The sequence below is a fragment of the Cyprinodon tularosa genome, unplaced genomic scaffold (assembly GCF_016077235.1).
Source record: "Cyprinodon tularosa strain WSP-4 unplaced genomic scaffold, ASM1607723v1 ctg9, whole genome shotgun sequence".
NCBI classification, from domain to species: Eukaryota; Metazoa; Chordata; class Actinopteri; order Cyprinodontiformes; family Cyprinodontidae; genus Cyprinodon; species Cyprinodon tularosa.
Genome location: NW_024039673.1, coordinates 1,958,474 through 1,979,463, shown reverse-complemented (window position 1 = coordinate 1,979,463; position 20,990 = coordinate 1,958,474). Strand labels below are relative to the sequence as shown.

Genomic DNA, 20,990 nt, shown 5'->3' with positions numbered 1-20,990 from the left:
GGTCCGCTGTTATCACCCGGATTTTCTCTCTGTTCTTTAAGTGTTATTTTTTATGATCCTTCACCATTGCATGATTAAAAGAAGGACCAGGCAACAGATCTGGGAATTGTCACAATTTAAGCTTCTGTCAATAGCCAGAGGAAAGCATGCGCTAGGCAGAGGACAAGGTGGAGCAGTGATCACTGTTCTCTGTCTTAATGCTGGTTATTCCATCTTCAGGATATAGTCCATTTCACTAAAACTCTTCTCCGTCTTCACAGGGTGGAATAAAAAGCATCCCACCAGCCAGAGGTAGGCTGGGATTCAAATAAAAAATTGAGGTTAAAATTTCAGACTCCATTACACACTAAATGCAAGCGGAACTATGATTTTATTCTTAACACTGTAGTTGGACTATAAACAAGAGTTTTTTTTGTTTTGTTTTTTCAAAAAAAGCACTGCAAAATATAACCAAAAAAACTACATCTGTTTAGGTATTTCACATACTTAAATATGTAACTCAATGTGCAGCTCCATGGTTTTACTAAAACTGCAAGTACTTTTATCAAAACAAAGTTTTAAATAAACACTTTTTTTCTGCCGTTTACCATTAGCAGCTATAAACGTCTCAGGAAATATAATCACACCATTTAGTTCTACTGTATATGAAAATTCTCAGGCAGATATTTTTTATTTGCTTCTCTCCTTCTGTTCCAAGAAAGCTGATTTTCTGTTCCAAGAACGCCGAGTATTTCACTGTGAAAAAAAACATCACCGGTGTTGGATTTCAGTTCGTCACTCCTTTACAGTCCACTCACATGTATTATAGTGATAATTAATGTTAAGAGTTGAGCTGAGGTTTGTGTAAAGGAGTGATCGGGTACTATCTATTGCAATAAATGTGCACTCTGGGATACTAGTCAAAGTCGTCACGGTTTAAGTCCTTGTTGGCACATTTTCTAGCACTACTTCGCCTGACAGTTCAATGAATCACATTTTAAGTGTGTAAAACTTATTTTTTGCTGCACTACAATAGTCAATGTTGATCCAAAATATCACGGGGGAGCAAAGCTATGAAGCATTGAATTCAGATGCAACGCAGGGTTTGAATGTTAAATCAGCAGTGTGCACATCATTGCAGTGTCTAGGTGCTGAAAGGATGGAACAATATCAAAAGCCATCACTGGTCTTCTGCTTGACTAATCTTTTTTTAAAACACATACTTAATTATTGTTTTTATGATTCCATGATCAAATCTTTACAAATCCCTTCAGCAAAACCAGCAAAGCAACAGTGTCTCTCCAGTAATAGGATAGAACGTTTGCTGCTGTATAACAGCAGCTGAACATATTCCCTCCCTTTCTATGATGTACAGTATCATGGTAGGTTTATATGTCTAGAACAACGCATTGCACTGTATGACTTCACTATAAAACCTTTACAAGCTGAAAAACTTAATTGAAATTCATATTTGGAGTTTGATGTGACAAAAATGCCAATATCCATGTCAAAAGGCCATAATTCAGTATTTCGTTATGAAAATGATAGGTTTAGCTTCATAAAATTATTATATTGTTTTGAATTATAACTCAGTTAAGCACACACAAACTGTTTTCTAAAAGATGGTATGGGTTTAGATTGCAGAAATGTAGTGCTTCGGCAGTTCTGGAATTAATAGAGTAAATCACCAGCTCCATAGATAAGAAGAGGTTTGTAATTAGCCTGTTTCTTGATCTAAACAATAAAGAATTTGACACAAATTATCGCAATATGCTAATCAGTAAAGTGGATTATGGTGTTTGAGGCTGATTCTGGAGTGGAAGAAGGGCTATTTAAATAGCAGACCACAGTATGCGAAAATGGGTGATTATCTGACATCCTGCTTGGATATTGTTTGTGGTGCCCCCAGGGGTCAGTAGTGGTACCACTGTTTATTTTCTACACAGATTACATGTGTAAAGTTGCACAAATAATAAAATCTGTCTCGTTTTTAGATGGCACAGATATTTTCGGTACAGGTGAGAGTTTACAACAGCTCCTGGATGACATCACACCAGAAACTGGTTTCACAAAAATAAATGGTCCTTTAGCCTGGAAGAAAAACTCAGTTAATGGTATTTGGAAATGACAAGGAAATATATATGTGAAAGTCAAAATAGATTGGGTGCAGATGAAACAGGTAAATAAAATGAAATTCTTAGGTGAGATCATTGATAATACGATCTGCTGGAAGCCTTGCCTCAAAAAAACAGTTTAGACTAAATCAATTAGAAGCATCATATTTCTCATTAAAGCAATACACACCATACCTTAGCTGTTCTGTCGAAGTATGGGGTAACATCACTTAAACCTCTGCAAAAAAAGAGCAATCAGGATAACTCATAAGGTTGGTTATAATGACCACACTGATCCTTCTTTCATTCATTCCTGCTTGCTTGCTTTAATGAATAAACAGCTACCTGACAGCATACATAAACTTTAAGCTGAGGCAGGGAGGGTATATTTACAAAGATAAACGGCATTTCAAAATTATATTTGCTCAAAAAGTGAATGTGTACATGTCAAAAAAAGGGTTTAAAAGTATTGAACAAAATATGGGTCTTAAAGCAATGTCCAATTAACAGAAAAGGCTAAAACTGCAAGAGTGATGGCAGAAGCATGGGGAACATGGTTTTCAAAGCCTCATAATATGTGAAAAACACATGTCTTAAAACTTTGGAGTTCCACATTTTTGTACATATTTGTTGGTTTTGTTTTTTCACGGTTGTTTTATCCTCGGTTTGAATAGTACATGGGTATTGGAATAGTAGTGTGGAATTACACTATCCACATCATTATGAATAGTGGCACTTCAGTTCCCTTTGTTGGTTATCTACCACTTCAGAAATCAGTCCAGCAATATGCATTGGAAACACAAGGGACCAGAAAATATTCTTTTGAATTTTTAATAAAAACTAAGAAATTAACATGGTAAAAATCGGTCAAAACACTGTTGCTGATTACATGATGATGTACATACAAAGACAAAAAAACAAGGAAGCCTAAAAATCCAAGATATATACTTTATAAATTAGCATTTCTATTTTCTATCCTTTTAACATTACAGTGTTTATAAATTTAAATGAAATCATAATTTTTAACAATAAAAATATCGATTTTTTTCATTTTATTAATATCAATTAACTTGCCTCAATTGGATTCTTACACTGTTTTATTTTTACTATTTAGGGATCAACATACTGTTTTGGAAAAAGACATATTTATATGCCACACTAATCACAATATCGTTCATACCATCAGTTTCATTTTAGGTTATAAGATTAGATCTCACACAACCTAAAATCACTTATTTATCCAAAACTTGAGAGTTTTAGGAGATGAAGTCTTCAATGGCAACTGTATGGTGCATTGTGATTCAGAATCTTTAGAGAACATCTACATCTAATGTAGATCTTTGTCATTTCTATGTGTAAGTGAAGGGAGAATAGCACAGGCCACTATTTAACTACTTATCACCAAATAGTAAGTGTGACGACTCCGACAGGAGAGAATTTGTAGAGAAACCAGACGAAACCTTGATTTATCAAACCAATATAGCTCCAACATACTGCAGTAGCTGGTGAACAAAACAAATGTGTAAGTTGTTGCTATGGGTTAGTGTGCATGATATGAACATGAAAAACGACAGATGAGTCGTAAATTTTTTTTGTCTTGATTGCAAAAATTCTAAAGAGTGTAAAATGCATTAAATCTGCATGCAATGCACAAACTATAGTCATGGAAACAGTGAAAACTCTTGTGCATGCCAGCTTGCTCTACATATTTGTCATAATGAGCAAAACCGGTTAATGAAGACAAATAATTTGATGAGAATATTAAGCAGGAAAGATCCTCAGCCAAGCACAGATTCTGTCTCAGGTTTAGATTTCCATTATGGCAAGATGTTTTATTCATCAGATCGTATTATTCTGAGCTGCAGCCATTTGAAATGACGGATATTCAGATTTGGCTGACTGTGGCTCTTTCTGTTTTGTCGCTGGGTTTCTCTGCATTGTATGCATCGCTGCTTCTCTTCGTTTCCTGGAACCACCCTGGTGCTAGTCAGCTCAGCTAAACAACCAAATGGTGTCTATTTTTGCCAGCGCCATGTGCAGCCAGAAATATGCAGCACATTGCTGCAAAGGATGTGTTTTTGAATGAGAGCTTGCAGCATGCCAAGCATCAGGGTTGATTTTTTTTTTTTTCATTGAAAAAGCTCTGAAAAATCAGTGCTGAAAAGGTGTACATTTTAATGAGAAGAAGTTTTTCTTTATTTCAACTCTGTTGAGTTAAAAGCTGGATTTCATAAATGTCCTCATTGTTAAAGAGAAGTAGCTCTTTGTGTTCACATCTTTGCAACTGTGATCTCAATTAACATCAGCTCAATGAAAAGATGAAAAACTAATCAGGTTGGATTACTTTTTTGTTTTTGCTCAATACAATAATCTTTGTTGTTATGCTGGTTTCTGGTACAGCTCCTGCACCGCGCCGCCTGTTGGCTTCTTCCTCTTCACCGTCTGAACCAGGTTTATTTTAGGTGTTGTCGTTTTGAGATTAATGAAATCAACCAAACATCACAACTGCAGGCCATGCCTTTCACAGGGTGCTAGCATTATGAGTAATTAATCTGAAAGTGCTATGATTAATCCTGCTACTTTACCCCCTGGGGCGAGACTTGATGTCTGGAGGGGGGAAGAAATCCTCTCTCAAATCCTCCTGAGAAAAAACATTCACATTTAGGTTTCTTAAGACCCTAAAACGCCTTGCACGTCCTCTCACATCATGTCACTTGCAAGTTTACGGGGTACCTCCTGGCTTTTCTACAGCAATATTTAAAGCTTTCCTCATAATATATATATTATTACATAAAAGGAAAAGGCAGTGATTTAGTGAATTCAAGTGGAAAGAATGTTTTGTAAAAGAAAAATGTAGCTGGATAGTGCTACAGAAATAGAAAATACTGGGGTACTTCCAGTACCTTAGAAAAAGTATTTGCCACATCAACATTGGCTTCTGTTTTTGCTTTGTTTCCATGAAATCGATCATTGATCAAATTTTGGTATCAGTAAAAGATAACCTGGATAATATAAATACAATTTTAAAAAAAGTGTTTTATTTATAAAGAGAAACAATTTGAACTTTTTTGTAAAACTTTTATTATCCTGATTACTTCCAAACTTATGGAATTAATACTAGACCGCATTTAGCTTATGAGACAAAGTCAGATAGGCTAATAGATCTCAGTAACTAACAGTCTGCCTTGATCTAAAGAATTTAAGATAAGGAACAAAGTCAGTGACAGCCATTAAACTGGAAGCAGATACAAAGCCATTTCTAAAGCTTTAGTTCTCCAGGGAATCCCAGTCTGAGCCATTGTCTTCAAAAGAAGGACACATGGAAAAGTGGCGATCCTTCTCACTGGGCCACTATGCAGCTTTAAGACACTTGATGTATTAAATAAAAACCTTGATTAATGCTTGCTAGTGGAAAATTCCAAAGTCTGAAAAAGTCTGGTCATCATGCTGATGAAGATTCCCAGTCATCCAGGTCATAGTCATTCCGTAAAAGTTTAAAAACAATCCACTGGACTTGGTTTCCAAGGTTAAAGCCTCAACTCCCTGCGGATTCAGACATTTGAATTGAGAAAGCTTCCTGGAGGGGAAGCGAAACATCTGCAAACCTTGGAAACCAAGTCCAGTGGATTGTTTTTAAACTTTTACGGTCTGGTCATCAGTTTGTGTCTTTATGTGATTTAAATTGTCATTCAATTTTGAGTGAACAGTGAAAAAAAACTAAATGTCTTGTTTTCTTTTTAAATATTAAAAGACATCAAGATAATGCTCTTAAACAACTATTTTACATGACTATATATTCAACTGATTTAAAGATAAACAAAACCTTAAGATGTTTTTTTTTATTGCATCATTTATTTCTGTCACCACCACTACATTGTATATTCATGGCAGCTATATCCGCACCATAAATGGTAGCCTAGGAAGCCCTGACTTTCCCAGCAATAATCCTGATTTAAGAGTGTGATCTTGTCTGAAACTCCATCTCTAAATGTGAAAAAAAAAACACCTTTGAGAACTAAGAGAGTCCCTTAAACTCAGGCTGGAGCAAAATTACCTGAAGCACACCAGCAATTCCACTCCTTGAAAATCTGTTGACAAAGCAAAATAAAGGTTTTGGAGTAAATTACTGTCAGGAAGTAAACCAGAAGGAGAAGCATTACTTTAAATAGTTCTTATATAAGAATGTGTTTCAGTCAGATTGATTCTGCAATAAAGGGCTGGGTTGATTTTAGTTTCTTTGCTAATTCTAAGGCTTCACTTTTCTAGCTGCTCTTAAATTTTATTGGTTTTTAGCTTTAATATTCAAATCATTTAAAAACTGCAGTGTGTATTTATGCAGCAAAGAATTTGTTTGATATTCTGGAACATTTAAGTTTGGTATTAGATCTACACACCCTTCCTGGGGTTATAGTATAATCTCATCAAATTTAGATTTCCTTACTGTATATCCTGTGTGGTCTGTTTAGATGTTGGTTGATGAGAAGAGCTTCATGGAATGCTCAACCTATCAAATAACCAAGGGCAGCAGAAGGACAGCTAGTATTTCTCAGGCTTCTCCATCTCTCCTGACTTTCTTCATGTTGAGCAACCCTTGAGCCTATAAATTGATTAAGGACAGCTTTTCACCGCTGACAGCTCCCACCAAGATATCATCGCTGCCTAGAAAGATGATAGCCTGGCAGACCAAGTCGCACCTTATAAATCATCCTGATCTGTCCCGTACTGCTAAGCTTGTCATGGGGAACGACCGCTTTTGTGAATATTTCTGGGTTGATTCTGAACAGTGTGTTTTAGATCATTTTCTCTGGAGATTTTCAAAAAAGTAAAAGTAAAAAAAAAAAAAAAAAAAAATCCACTGGACTTTGTTTCCAGGTTTTAAACCTGTTTTAAGCCATTTCGCTTCCCATCCAAGAAGCTTTTTCAATTCAAAAAATTGGAATGAATTGAAAAAGCTTCCTGGATGGGAAGCAAAACTACTTCAAACATGGAAACAAAGTCTACTGAGATTTATTTTCAGTTTCCTGTCAGAGGCCGTTAAATTATTCTCTAAGTTCTTCTGGGACTTTTTAAAGAGGGCGAGATGCTGTCCACTCTGAAAAGATGCTGAAAGCCTTGAGAAATAAAAAGGGCACACAGCATCACACACCCGCTGTTTTACTTAACAGTTGCCATGAGGCGCTTTTCAAATTATTTATCCTTCATTTCCCTCCAACCACCCTTGGCCTTTTTACCATTGCAGTTGTTTTACAGTCAGCTTTTATTTAGCGTTCACCATCTGGTTTTCTGATAGTTCTCTGGCAATTCCAGCAGATGGCGGCACATCTAGTTATGTTTGCTAATCGTCCCCTCGGCTAGAATTCTATTTAGGCCCAAAAACACATCAGAACACTATCCAGATGGACTTTACGTAGGTTCTAACTTGAAAAGTACAAAACAATACACAAAAACCTCCGTTTACAGTAACGCTGACTTTAAAATATCCCCCTAAGACAGTAATACAAACCCAACAGTGCAATGCAGAAAAACGCAGAAAAAATACTACATACATAAGAGTCTCTGCATGTTGATGAATGAAATAAAAATAATTTAAAAAGCTAATAATACACCATTGGTTCCTTAAACAAACCATGATGTTTAAAGCTTTGCTGACACTTTTACTTTGTGTTATGTTCAATTTCTTCTCGTTGTGTTTTTTTAGGGGGTTGGGTGAATTCTTCCGTTCCCACCCCTATTTTGTAACTCTTGTGCTCATAACCTATCTTTTTTGTATTTCTATCTTTGTAAATATGTAATGCTATTCGGTGACTTTATGTAGCAACTGTATATTCCTTTATTTAAAGCTTAAGGAAGGTTTCCTTATTTGATTACGTGTTTGTGTATCTCTTACCTTGGATTCATCTCAGTAAAATAAAATCTGCCATCATCATGTGCTAGGAGACTCTCCACATCATGGTGACACCACCCCCATACTCCATTATTGGTAGGGTGCATTTAGGGTACTGTTCAGTGTCATGTCTCCCATGTATTCATCTTTCCAAACACTATTCTCCAAGTTTTGTTAGGAAAATATAAGAAAGATTTTCTTTCGCAGTGAAATCAAGTGTGGTGAGTAGACATAAGAAATTGGGAGTTGAGTACTTTGTACTTTGGTGGAAAGATAGATCCAACTCCCAACTAAACCAGCTGGTATTAAACGACTCAAATGTGGAGAAGATTTGCACTTTATCTACCAACCAGTTTCAGTTGGTTTCTTGGCTTTCCGTGCCACTTTACAGCTTAATATGTTCAATTTCCTCTACTATCCCACTTTATTATCCACAACCTAAATTATGAGCTAATTTTTATCATTTTCTTTGTGTGTGTGGATTTCTGTGGCTGGTACCAATTAGCGAAACAACATCCATTAATTTCTTTATAGCAAAATATTTTTGAATTATAAAAAATCTTTCTAGGTCTGTGGCTATCAAAGCAGGTATAAATGCCTCAATTGATGTATGATTCCCACAAAACTGCCTTCTTTTATACTTTAAAGTAAGAAAAACTATAACGGTTTGAAATGGAAAAAAGGGAAAGTAACCTATAGCAAAGGATTTGGCTGTTTCTCTTTTAAATGAGCCGGAGCTGTTATAAAGGTGAGTCAAATGTGCATTATTGCAAGCATTGTCAATGAGCTATGCTTATGTCTTGTTACCACTTGCTGCTAACTAGTCTCCATGTCAGGCAGTGCATCATAACCACTGTTTATTTGGGAGAACTGACATGCATTACAATTTACTGAGGGGTATAAAGAGAAGGAAACACATAAAGAAAGGGCTTAAATCTCCCTCTGACTCAGATGGGCAAACCAACGAGGATCCACAACCTCTATCAGTTTATTTATGTCCACAATACCCGCAGATGAATGTCTGCGCGCCGTTCAGCCACTTGCGATTCCACAGCATCGTGCGCGTATCTCTCCTCAGTTCCTTTAGTTCAATCAAGCTTGCTTCACCGCACGCAGCACTCCCTCCCTCTCTTGAGTAATGGCCTGTGTCGGCTTCTTGTCACCGTGAGAGGTGGTGCTGCATGGCTTGGCTCTGTCCTCCTGTTTCCATGCGTGTCCTTTCAACCGACCAGGCAATCCTGGCTGATATCTCTATCGACCGCGATTCATTTGATACGGCTGCAGCCTCCCTTCCCCAATGTCTTCCTCCCTTCTTGTTCTCCTCTTTTCTCTCACGTCCCTACCTTCCTCTTATAACATCATGCCAGAATGGCAGGAGAGTCCCTGACCCCACAGATCATTTATTGCTGTGAATGAGTTCTGCATGGTTAAGTAGCACTGGAGCTTCCGAGCAAACAAGAGCTGTGACTGGTATACAGATGTAGGAGGAGGGATTTTAAGCAAATAGATTGGGAGGATGTCGACACACTGCTGCGAAGGGACAGATCTTAGATTGAATTTTGATGCAGCTCATGATTTGCTCTACATAGATTGCACAGAGCATCATCTAACTTCCTGGGCGCTGCAAGCATTTGTGTTTCTCTTTTATTCATACCTGTTATTGTAGATTTAGGGTCTTAATGCTGTTTGAATCCACCTGTGTTCCCTGCTTAACAGTTCTGACAGCTCACCTAAATCAGGCTCCTCCTCTGCAGTATGATTTCTACGTGTTACTGCCAGGACCTGCAAACCAGCGCGCAGTGAATTCTCTAGCATGTTTTTATTCACACAACCCATTTACTTGCCTGACTATTTCCCGGAGTGTTCGCCTCTTCTCTCTTTTGCCGTCTCTTCCTGAGTCGCCCTCCCTCCCTCCCTTCCTCTCTGCCGCTATCCCTCACCCACCCACCCTCACCCTCCTCGTCCATTTGATCACAGACTCTTCCTCAGACGCGCACACACAAACATACACAGAGGCACATGCTGTGCCTCGCTGGATCAGAGCACCCTGACTACAGTACTGCCTTTAGAAGAGCTCTTTTAGCTCACCTTTACTCCAAATCGTGATTATTTTTCTTATCTGGATCTGGGCTGTCCTGGAATCTCAGGCATTCCCTGGATTTATTACAGTCTTTAATTTTGATAGGCATATTTCTGTCTGAAGCAAGTCAAGAATCACCTGCCCTCCTCAAGAGACCAGGCGCCACCGCTTAAATGTCCTCCATCAGAAGCTAGCAGATCTGGACAAGGTAACCGGAGAGGATAAAGGGAAGAAAGGAAGGGGGGGAAAGGAGCAGCGACAGCAGCGAGGGGAATGCAGCACTAGTTGTTGCTGCATGAGTCTGAGCAGGTGGAGCGTGAGAGATGGAGCCAACATCCGTCTGAAGCAGAGGCTGCTGCGGCTGCATTCTGATGGATGTCTGATCACGCCAGAGGTTGCCTTTTGCCGGATCTGCGGCGCCACTGAGGGAACTGGGAGGAAGAGGGGCTGCTGACAAATTATTTATTTATTTTCAGGATTTTCTTCTTTACCGCGCTGCTGCAGATACTGCTCCCTCGCTTTCTAACCCCCACCCTCCCTGTCTCTATTCTCTCTTTTTTTTTTCGTTCCCCCTGTTAAAGGGAACAAAAGCTCTGGCTCCAGCGTCATCTCCGTAGCTGCACCCCTTGTATTTATATCCACTCGAGATTTATTATTAATATTTTTCCTCCTTAATGAAATGATTCATTTTCCCACGGCAGCGTGTTTCATCTTCTACTGCGGTGGAGGGGCTCTCTTTTTCTTAGTGGGCAGGATCAGCTGCCCTCAAGCTCTACCTGTGGGCGATGGAGGGGCTTATCAGAATTCCTATCACATGAAGCTCTGCCCTGACACTTTTCATTTTTAATGTAATAACTGAACGACATGGCTGTTGGATTCATTCCCAAGCTTTGTTTGGATGTTCATCTGTACGTATTGGAGCTTAGTTTTGGAAGAATGTTCTCCAGGAACCTTTTCACCTAGATTTAAAAACTGTTGTCTTGTTTTTTTACTTTCTAGTAAACCTCTGGACCTAGCTCAAGGTTTGGATTGCTTCTTTTGAATCTTTTCATGGGCACAGATCGAAAGGAGTTCATTTCTACCAGAGTCCAAACCAAACGAAGCGAATAATCTTAGCAAAGGATCCTGGAAAGAAATGGATCCTGCCTCTTAGTGAGATGCCCTGCTGTCTTCAGGCTGAACGATCAGAGGCCAGAGCCCGGCTCAGTTGTCTGTCCTGGGCCTTCGTGGAATTAGCACACATGGGTAGACTTTTTGCGGCCACCTCTGTGCTCGGACACAGAAGCAGCTGGTCTCAGCTGAGTCTCAGCATGGGCCTGAGTTATTGTTCAAGGCAAATACTCTGGTTCACCTTAATTACTTTGCTCCCAATCCAGACCGGAACGGCAAGAGTATCTTCCAGTTTGAGCACCACCCACCATGTCCACCACTTTCACAACAAGCATGGTACCGTTCCCATTGCAATCAACAGGATGCCTTTTCTTACAAGAGCGGGCCATGGTAAGACATTTCTCCCCCAGCTTCCTGTCTGTTGTGTTCTTCAGTTCTGACAGCACAGATGGTTACAATTATAAGATAACTTATCACATACGTAGTATACACTGGTGCTAACATCGGTGGCTTTCTCATGACGTACATTGGATGGATGAGTCCTTCATCAACCGTGTATGTGCTGCAACCTTCATACTCCATGACATATCTTTATATCTCTATTAGAATCAGTGATGGTTTCGTTTTTGAACGCTCACAGCATCAGGAGAGTACAAACACACAGCAGCAGTAGGATGAATCATCAATGCTGGACTCTTTGCTCCTTTTAAGTGGCTTTGCTTATTAATTGGTTGATAAGGGGAATGCAATCAGATATTGATCAGGATGTTTTGCTGCAAAGATGTTTAGGATGTCATTGTACAGTTGCTGTACAGTTGCATCTAAATCAGTTGGATTATTTTTTCAACGCTTATACCGTAGCCATTTAAATACTCAGTTGTTATTTAGATTCATTTTAACAGGAGCGAAATATTTTTTCATACCAATTTCTTAGAATTAAATGAAATACTTGTAAGGCTGCTGACATGACATTGCGAAGCACATAGTCAATGAAAGCTCTAAAGGATGTTACTGAAGAAGAAGCTGGCTGTTCGTAGTTCTGCACTTTAGAGGAAAGTAAGGGGTTAAGAGGGGTTTTGAAAAAAAAATAATATCTATATTCAAAGAAATTTTGGTCTGAATTGCCTAACATGGACTGCAGTTGCAGTCAAACCTTCAAGATCAACCATACATGGACATACCTAGGACATGGGCTATAACTGCTGTTCTCCATTTCTTAGGCCACTACTGAAATTGGGACAATGGCAGAAAAATCTTATCTGGGCCAAAGTAAATTTAAAAACAAAATGGATTATTTTAGTGGTCTTTTTTGAAGATGGAAGTAAAAGTTGAATTTTCCTTTGAAATCAGCATCGCAGAGTCTTGAAAAAGGGTCAAGAGGCACAAAATTCAAGTGACTTAAGGTTTAATGTGTCTATGGGGATAACATGTCATCTGCTGGTGTTATTCAAATCACTGCAACATTAAGCAGGGAAGCTTTAGAGCAATTCATAATCTAATTTTGCAGCATGACATGCCAAAATTAACAGTAACCTCCTTTTTACTTAGCATAACTTTGTGTGCTTTAATTACCTAAAAGGAAACTTACCTGACATAAACTCATTGAGGAGATATGGAGCTGGCCTCCTCCATGATGATCCTCGAGAGCTGGAGTCCTGCAACTTTTAGATATGCCCCTGCTTCAATGCACCTGAGTCAAAAGGAATCAGGTCATTATCAGGACTCGGGAGAGCTTGATGGTGTGCTGAGGAGGTAATTCAGCCATTTGATTCAAGTGTGGAAGCAGAAACACGTCTTAAACATGCAGGAACTCAGACCTCCAGAGCTGGAAATGGAGGGAGCCTAATATAGAGTATTGTCAAGCAGAAGATTAAAGACATCAGAAAGAAAGAGGCAGCAATGCAGGTGTGCTGAAGATCATTATAAAAGCAAACTAGGCTTCCTGAAAATCTTAGTCAAGCAACTGGCTGATCCCTCCATGCATTTCTACAAAAATGCCAACTACAATACAGTACAGTGGTGGGACAATCTTTCCAGAAGGCTTACATTTTACAATATTAAAAATCCAAAAGTATAATTTAGCTCTAAGTCAAGATCAGAAAACTCCCAAGACTAGTAAATATACAGATCTGTGCATACCAAATCTATATAGTGTTTTCCTCTTTGAACTGAATTATTGAAATACCTTAACTTTTCAGTCTCTAATTAACTGAGAGGCACCTATGCTGTCATGCTTCTGTAGATTCAATATTCTGGTGTTAAAGAGATACCTACTGTGTCCTTAATATTTGAGTCTTTTAACAAGTCCTCATTTTTAATTTTATTTCTAATAAATCGTGCGTATATTGGTTGGTGGATGTGAAGTATCAACCTATAATCTACATTAAATTAGAAACGCTACTCAAAATGGCTCGATCAAAGCACTGACACAAGCCATTGCTCCCTTTTATGACTTGATTTCAAAATGTCTTTCCAAGAATCACTTTTATGCTCTATAAAAAGAGACCCAATGAATTTGTGGTGTATTCTTTTTCTCACAGCAGCTGTTTTGTCAGTTGCAAAAAGGGCCAAAAAAAGAATGTGATGAATTACATCTGCGCTGTAGCTCGTATCATTCTGGGCCAGACTTTTACAGGCACAGCACTGCCTCTGATTAAACAAGCCCATAAAATACTCTTCAAAGAAGCCACTGATATATTTTCAATTACCTGTATTGTAGATTTTCTTCTCTGGAATATTATGAAGTATGTGCTTCAGAGCAAGTAATTCAATTTCCCATGACATAAATGATACAGACGGAGCTTATGGTTTACAAGGCATGTACACAAAGCTCTTTTGCTCAGTGTGAAGTACATTTTCTGATTTTGTAAAACATTTGTTGGTGCTGTAATTACTATACTGAGTCAAATTACAACCTTTACAGGAGAGTAATCCATTTAAAAAGCAAAAGAAATCATTAGCAGTCACAACATTTTTACGAGTAAGGTTTTTAAGAGTTGCATTCATTTGTATTAATCATATTTTAATCTCAACTGTTAAATAACCTCTGCTTTAACCCGAGGTCTTTAGTTGTCACTTAATTACTAAGTAGATTCCTTCTTGCAAATCCTGCTTTTCTGAGACTGCTGCAAATGTTTACTTTTTAAAAATTACTCGACAAACTGCTTTGTGAAGATCAATGTCAAAGTAATAAAGTCAGAGAGAAAGCTGTGATGAAGTTTACATCACTGTGGGGTTGTTAAACAGTATCCTAACCTTTGAGTATCTCATGAAGCACCATTCAAACCTTCCCCATAAAAAGAAACATTATGGTAAAACCTGAAACCTGCCAAAATACCACTGTCCACCCAAAACTCTTCTCTGATCTTCATTTTTTAAAAATAGCAAAGCGAAAACTATTGTTGGACTAAACTCATTAGAAGTCCCATTTGCAGTTTACCACAAGCCATGATGGATCATAAGCAGTTATGTGAAACAAGCTGAACTGCTAAGATTAGATAAAATCTGAACTTTCAGACAATCAATACCACATATTACCCTAAACACATCAGTCCAAATTCTAAACATGGTAATGGCAGCATAATTCTTTGGGGATGCTTTTATTTTGGAGGGACAGTGATGCTGGTAAGATAAATAGAGAGAAACAGGATAACCCTAAAAAAGACCTTAGAAAAATAAAATCAGAAAACAAACATTTTATTATCAAGTACTGTTTGGTACAAGGAATAGTCTTAGTATTAAGGTACCACACAGAGACAAATACACTTAGAGAAATACAATTTGGAATAAAAAAATGCATGTTGAATATTAAAAGAATGGAGAAAAGTTATGAATTGAAAATATGAAAATTTTATGAAATAAAAGTTATGAAATAAAACATGAATTGAAGTTAAATAGTAATTACATGTTAGGTCAACTTGTATTTTTCACAAGGGGAAAGTGTCACTGAGATGATGCAGAACAGAAGCAATTAACATAGATTACAAGTTAGTCCTGTCAAAGTCCAGACCAACATGCATTATACTAGAGCAGGGGTGTTCAACTAGATTTCAAGAAGGTCCAATTCGTCCACACTCCCTCTGTGGGGTCCGTAACCAATGGATGTTGCACCAAACTATAAATCATTGGGAAAATAAATAAAAACTATGGTGATAATTTTAACATTTTATTAAGCTTTTTGGTGCTGCTAATAAATTGCTGTTAATAAAATTCTCATTAAGAGATAACACTTGTTCTGTTGTGAAATTGAAAAGCAAAAATAATAAAAATCTCTTTTTAAACAACTTATGAAATACAATCTTGGTTAGATTTTCTCTCTTTTTTTTTTTTTTTACTGAAACTGAAACACAAAGTAGTAGAACATTTCCAAGTTTAAGACTCAGAAAACAGGATTCATTTTACATTAGACACAAAACAAGCTAAAGTGCTGCCTTTATAACACAATGACTTACAACAAGTCAATGCATATACAATCAGTACATATCCCCAAGAGAAGATTTCACTGAGAAAACTCTTGAACTCCAAAGACATGACATGTAATCTTTTGCTTAATTGAACAGCTAAAATAAAAATAAAAATTTCTCAAAAACAACTAATGATTCCGTCGGTTAGTTACTCCATACTAGAGGCATTTGACCAAAAATTGATGCTAAAGTTGACTTATGAACCAAACTATTGGTTAAGTATACAAATTAATCAACCACGGGTTGAAAAATATTATTGCGTCTATAACTATAATATCTAGTTTTGTCCATTCTTATGTGATAATTTCATATCTTTAAGCTTTTTAACATTCCTGTTTATTGTTTCAATTTACATCTGAAGTGGATGTCATGACCCCATACTTGCTGATGAATGACCCCAAGTGGGGTTAAGACCCCAACTTTGGGACTGTGCATGGTAAAATATGTGGCAAAGCCTAAAATTTTCAGTTCAAATTCTTCCCATTTAATTTTTCTGGGCGAAGGCTTTTCTGTAAAAAAAAATAAATAAAAAAAATAGCCTCTTAAGGTGACTCTAGGGAAGGAAATATTTGGAAAGCCATGTGTTTTTTTATGCACACCACACATGCACACTAATTGTTGATCTTTATATTATTTTATAATGAAATACATTATAGTGTATAGCAGTCACTTGACAAAATGCAAAAAAATGTTTACTTCTTTATGAGACTGTAAGCCACTATAGAACCTTCTTGGGCTATAATTGAAATTCTTTAAATGCTAAAAAAAATTAAAGTTTAGATGTAAAATAGGTATTCTAAGTTCCATTAGATGAGGTCTGAAATGGTTTACCGTATTCCATCTTAAATCTGTACATTAAACTCAGTTGATCAGAAAATGCCAAATGTTAAAAGGTTGCTTTCTAATGAAAGTCAGAAGAGGGTATTCAGTCAATGTCTTTGCAACACTATATAACAAGCACATGGTGACAAATGGAAAGAATCAAATATTAACAACACGATGTAAAACAAATAATCTATATAATTAAACCACAGAATTACCACATGCCCCCATTTGTTCATGTTTTCATATCTAGTCCTGTCAGTTCATTTACTTAGTGTCGCTGATATGGGTGTGTTTGAATTTATGGGGTGCATCCTCTGAAGGCCAGATTCCAAGGCGGATTATGTCATTGCACGAAGCTGAGGTCTGGTCGGATTCTAAGACTCCTCGTTATGCGCCCTACAAATATGTCCTTCTTTTTGCCTGATATGAAGGACAGGTCCGGTGTATCCTATCTATCCTTGGTTATCCAAGGTTGCTACATGATCAGAGGAAAAAGGTACCTGGTGCCGAATAGTGGTCAATATTGAAAGTTCAGTTTAATATCATCTAAGTACATGAATAGTTCCATCTTAAATGCATGAAAATAGTTGTTTTAATGGTTATTGAGTCAGATATGTGGTGGTAATGTTTGATTTTTCTAAAGGTTTTTATCTGTTACTGTGTAAAGGGGTTTGGCTGTAATTTAAGTAAAGATTCTAATATATCTGCAGAATAGGGACTATAAATCTGATAGTTTGCACAATTTGCTTAAGTAATTGTTTTTTGTTGTTGAATATAAGAGATTTTGCATTTATATTTTTTATACATTCATTGTTTCGATTTACCTATATCTTTCTACCCCTTTTATAGAATAAAATAGAATAGAAAATCCCTTTATTGTCCCACAATTGGGGAATTCTGGTGTTTACAGCACCAAAAAGATTATAGGAAAAAAAATGATTACACAAATGTGGACCTTAGAAAATGTATATGTATAAAAATAACATAACAGTGAAGAGTTAAAAGATAAACCATAAAATACTGTACTGTGAAGTCTTTTAACAATATTAAAAATGTGCACCTGGAGAATAAGTAACCAATATACAGCTATGGACATTTTAACAGTGATGGATATTTGAAAATAGCAGCAACATCAGAGATGTGCAAAATGACAGCAGCATGTTATTTAACTGACTAAGGTTTATATCATTACATTTGCTTTTATTCATTCATGCTCCCGGTGGCTGTCACTTTTATTCCACTCTGTATTCTCATGAGTGTAGTCTTCTTTAACTTTACAAAAAAAAGTATTAGAAAAAATTTAAAACAAACAGTTTTCAAAAGTTCGATACTAATTTTTTTCCTGCTTTGTGTGTCAACTATCACGGTTGCTAAGCGACAGAGCCTACATCGGTGCAGCGGAAGGCTGGACCTGTTTGAATTCAGAGCCAAAACTCTTCCAGTCTCCTTATTTTCACGGACTTCAAAGGATCCAGTCAAGGTAGACCGCATCCTTGGAAGACGCAGCCCATAAATTTGAACGCACCCGACGTTTTTAGCTCCTCTTCTTCAATTTAGCAAAAATGCCATGCAGAGCCAAAGACTGCCCTCTTCATGAAGCATCCTGATGAAGGCTATTCATGCACACTCTTAGTTTGTTTGCATAGACCACAGCTTGCCAGGTCTGGTTTTAGTACAAAGTATAAATCAAATTTAAGACTCCTTCTAATGGATGTGAATCATTGTGATGCCCTCTGTCATGGATACACGACTGTATAAGTGTGCATGTGTGTTTCAACGCTAGCCAAAGACTTCTGAGCGCCCCTGGGCAACTTGCTATTAATAGCCCGCCCCCCCTTCTGCAGCACCTCGCTCATTCCTCATCTGAAACAGAGGTTACTTCATGCATTGTTGTATTATTCCAATATCAGCACTGCAGACAGTTCATCATGGACCATAGAAAGAATAACATCAGCAAGTCAAACACTTCTAATACAATTCAGATCAAAATCCACCTGCTTTGCAGAAGTTAAAACAAATGCATTGATCACACTAATTATTGCTAAACTAAGATAATAAAACAATAGATTGTTTTATTCATTACACAACAAAAGAATGAAGATACAAAAGATGAATGCTAAAAATGTGCACAGTAATAAAAAGGATTAAAATGGGAATATAAACACTGAGAAATGTAAATCATGTATAAAACACATGCAGAACAATAAATGGAAATTAAAATTAATGTTAATTTGCATGATTTAAAAAAAATTATTCACACAAAAAAATCTGTTACAGATAGGAAATTGAAGAAATTAAATAGAATGATATAAAAATAAAGACATATTATCAAAGTTGCCTTTTAATCCCAGCTAAAACTTTTTGTTTTCAATTAAGCTGACATCAGGTAACAAGGAATGTTATATGAGAAGCAAATAAATACTTAATTATCTTGTAATGTTCTTCAAACTATGTTTTCTTTTTTTATTACTTTTACAAGTGAGAAATATAATTCATTAAACTTAAAATGAACAGTTTAGAAAAAAAAAGAAAATATATTCTACAAAGTATATGTATTTCTAAAAGGTATCATAGCGTTTTTTTTTCTCTTTGCTTAGATTATGAATAAAACGCTTCATTTTATGCAACAATCCAATAATTGACTCAAATTTGTTATCGGCAGCCTAAAAGAAAGCCCTTTTTATTTTTTGTATTTTTTTGTTCCCCTTTTATAATTTTTTGATCTAAAAAAAAAACAGATACATGTTAGAAGGATTGAAGACATGAAAAGTGCTTTTTGGGACTTCTTAAATTTGTTTTTAATTTAAACACCTTTTCTCCTTTTTAAAAACTTGCAGCTTAATTGTTTCTGCTTTTACTTTCTGCTGCTAATTCATTATTATACTTTTATTAAAAAAAATTAAAGCTAGTATAAGCTAAGAAGAATCTGATTGTTACATTTCTAACTGTAAGTGTGTTTTTTAAAGCATTTGCAATTATGATTCTGCTTTTAAATTTTCCACCTAATCTTCCTATCAGTGTATGAGACATCTCTCAGTTGATGTGAATAAGAATTTAGTGAAAGCGTCTTACTTTCTGTCGAGTTCAGAATTTTAAATAAAAACTAATTTGCATTCAGATCAGATTTCTTTAAAAAGCTTACACTTTAAAATCCAGTATTACATATCACATAATAGTAGTGAGGTCAAACTGCTGCTTTGCAGCTAATATTGATGTACACAATTCACAGTGCATGATTAAACTGCTCGCACTAAACTGAACATCCATATCAGTTCAAGTAAAAAAAAAGATAAATCAAAGAAAACCTTCAGCATGTCTGGTTTCAGTGCATATTATACTCCGGGTTTGTGTTGCACCACCTAGCTATGAGAAATTCTGCAACCACTATGACCACGGAGCCAAATAACTCTCCACTGGATAGTAAGAAAGCTTGCACTGTAGCTGACCCCTCGTCAAAAGCACAACACACCAGCACGATCAACACACTCCAGAAAAAAGCTGCTGTACCTCACTCTCCAGGGCCGAAGTGTTAGTGTTAGTGCTGTCTGGCTGTGGCAAAGCAAAGAGCAGCTAATGCCTCCAGAGAGACGTCTGAAGAGGAAAGGGGAGCAGTCCTAGGGAGCATCTTTCGAAGAATGCATCCTTTCAACCTGATCAAACATTGAATATAGAAGTTTGTCCTTAGATCAATGCATTAGTGCCAGGAAATGCTTATCTAAGGGACTATTTGCAATAATCTGTGGGACAATGTTTACCTTTTTCTGGAGCAGAAACCAAAGGGTCACGGGCAGCAGAGAGTCAGTTCAAAAGGGCATAAATTTCTCCTTTGAAACAAAATGCATTACCTCATGAATGGTGCGGTGGTGGCTTTGTATACACTTTCCATTGACCTTCAGCCAGCATCAGTATGTTAAGTGCTCAAATTAAAATTACAAGTCCAATAATTAGAAGATAATTAAAAGGGAAAGCACAGAATTCAGTTTTTTAAAAAATTATTAAATAAGAGATGGAAAAAGGATGTTTTATATAAAAAGTGTCAGCTCGTATTTCCATCTGGTTCACCTCATTTGTTCAAGAAGCGCAGATTGATTTAATAGGGCCTGCAGCTTAGCTGCATTGTTGGCTCAGATTCCCTCATAAAAATATGATGGATTCTCTATAGGATTAACATCAAAATAAAAAAAACTTTAAATTATCTTGTTAGATGGCTGCGTGAATTTTAGGCTTGATAAAACACATTGGGGAGACAGCAGCACATGACATGGCACCCAGGTTCCTGGGTAACTGTGGATTCATTGCCTTTTTGCTCTCCTAAGAAACCCAGATGAAAAGTAGACCTTCGTTGGTCATGAGAAGTTTTGAAGGCTTTGTCCTCTTAGCCAAGTAAAACACACCTGCGGACAGTTTCATCTAATGCCCTGGGTGAGTGTGAGCCATTGAAGCAAATCCAGCCCCTATTTTACCCCAGACCTGGCAGCTGCTTCACAATCTCCTCAAGGCAGCAGTTATCTCTGCTGCTTATGATCTTTTTATTG

The 20,990-nt window shown here is 36.9% G+C and overlaps 1 protein-coding gene across 8 annotated transcripts in view; it reads left to right on the top strand.

Moving 5' to 3' along the window:
* Window positions 1-20,990, top strand: part of nrxn2a (neurexin 2a) — a 231,765-nt gene that overhangs the window by 150,014 nt on the left and 60,761 nt on the right. Inside the window, exons 1-2 of one of the 8 annotated variants that reach the window (XM_038273929.1) lie at window positions 9,932-10,965; window positions 11,057-11,557. The exons of 6 other annotated variants lie outside the window; for them this stretch is intronic. In XM_038273929.1, the coding sequence (XP_038129857.1) occupies window positions 11,215-11,557 (343 nt within the window). In that variant the 5' untranslated portion in view covers window positions 9,932-10,965; window positions 11,057-11,214. Of the gene's footprint in view, window positions 1-9,931; window positions 11,558-20,990 lie in introns of those variants that run through there. One more of the 8 variants, XM_038273928.1, reaches the window with a different exon arrangement.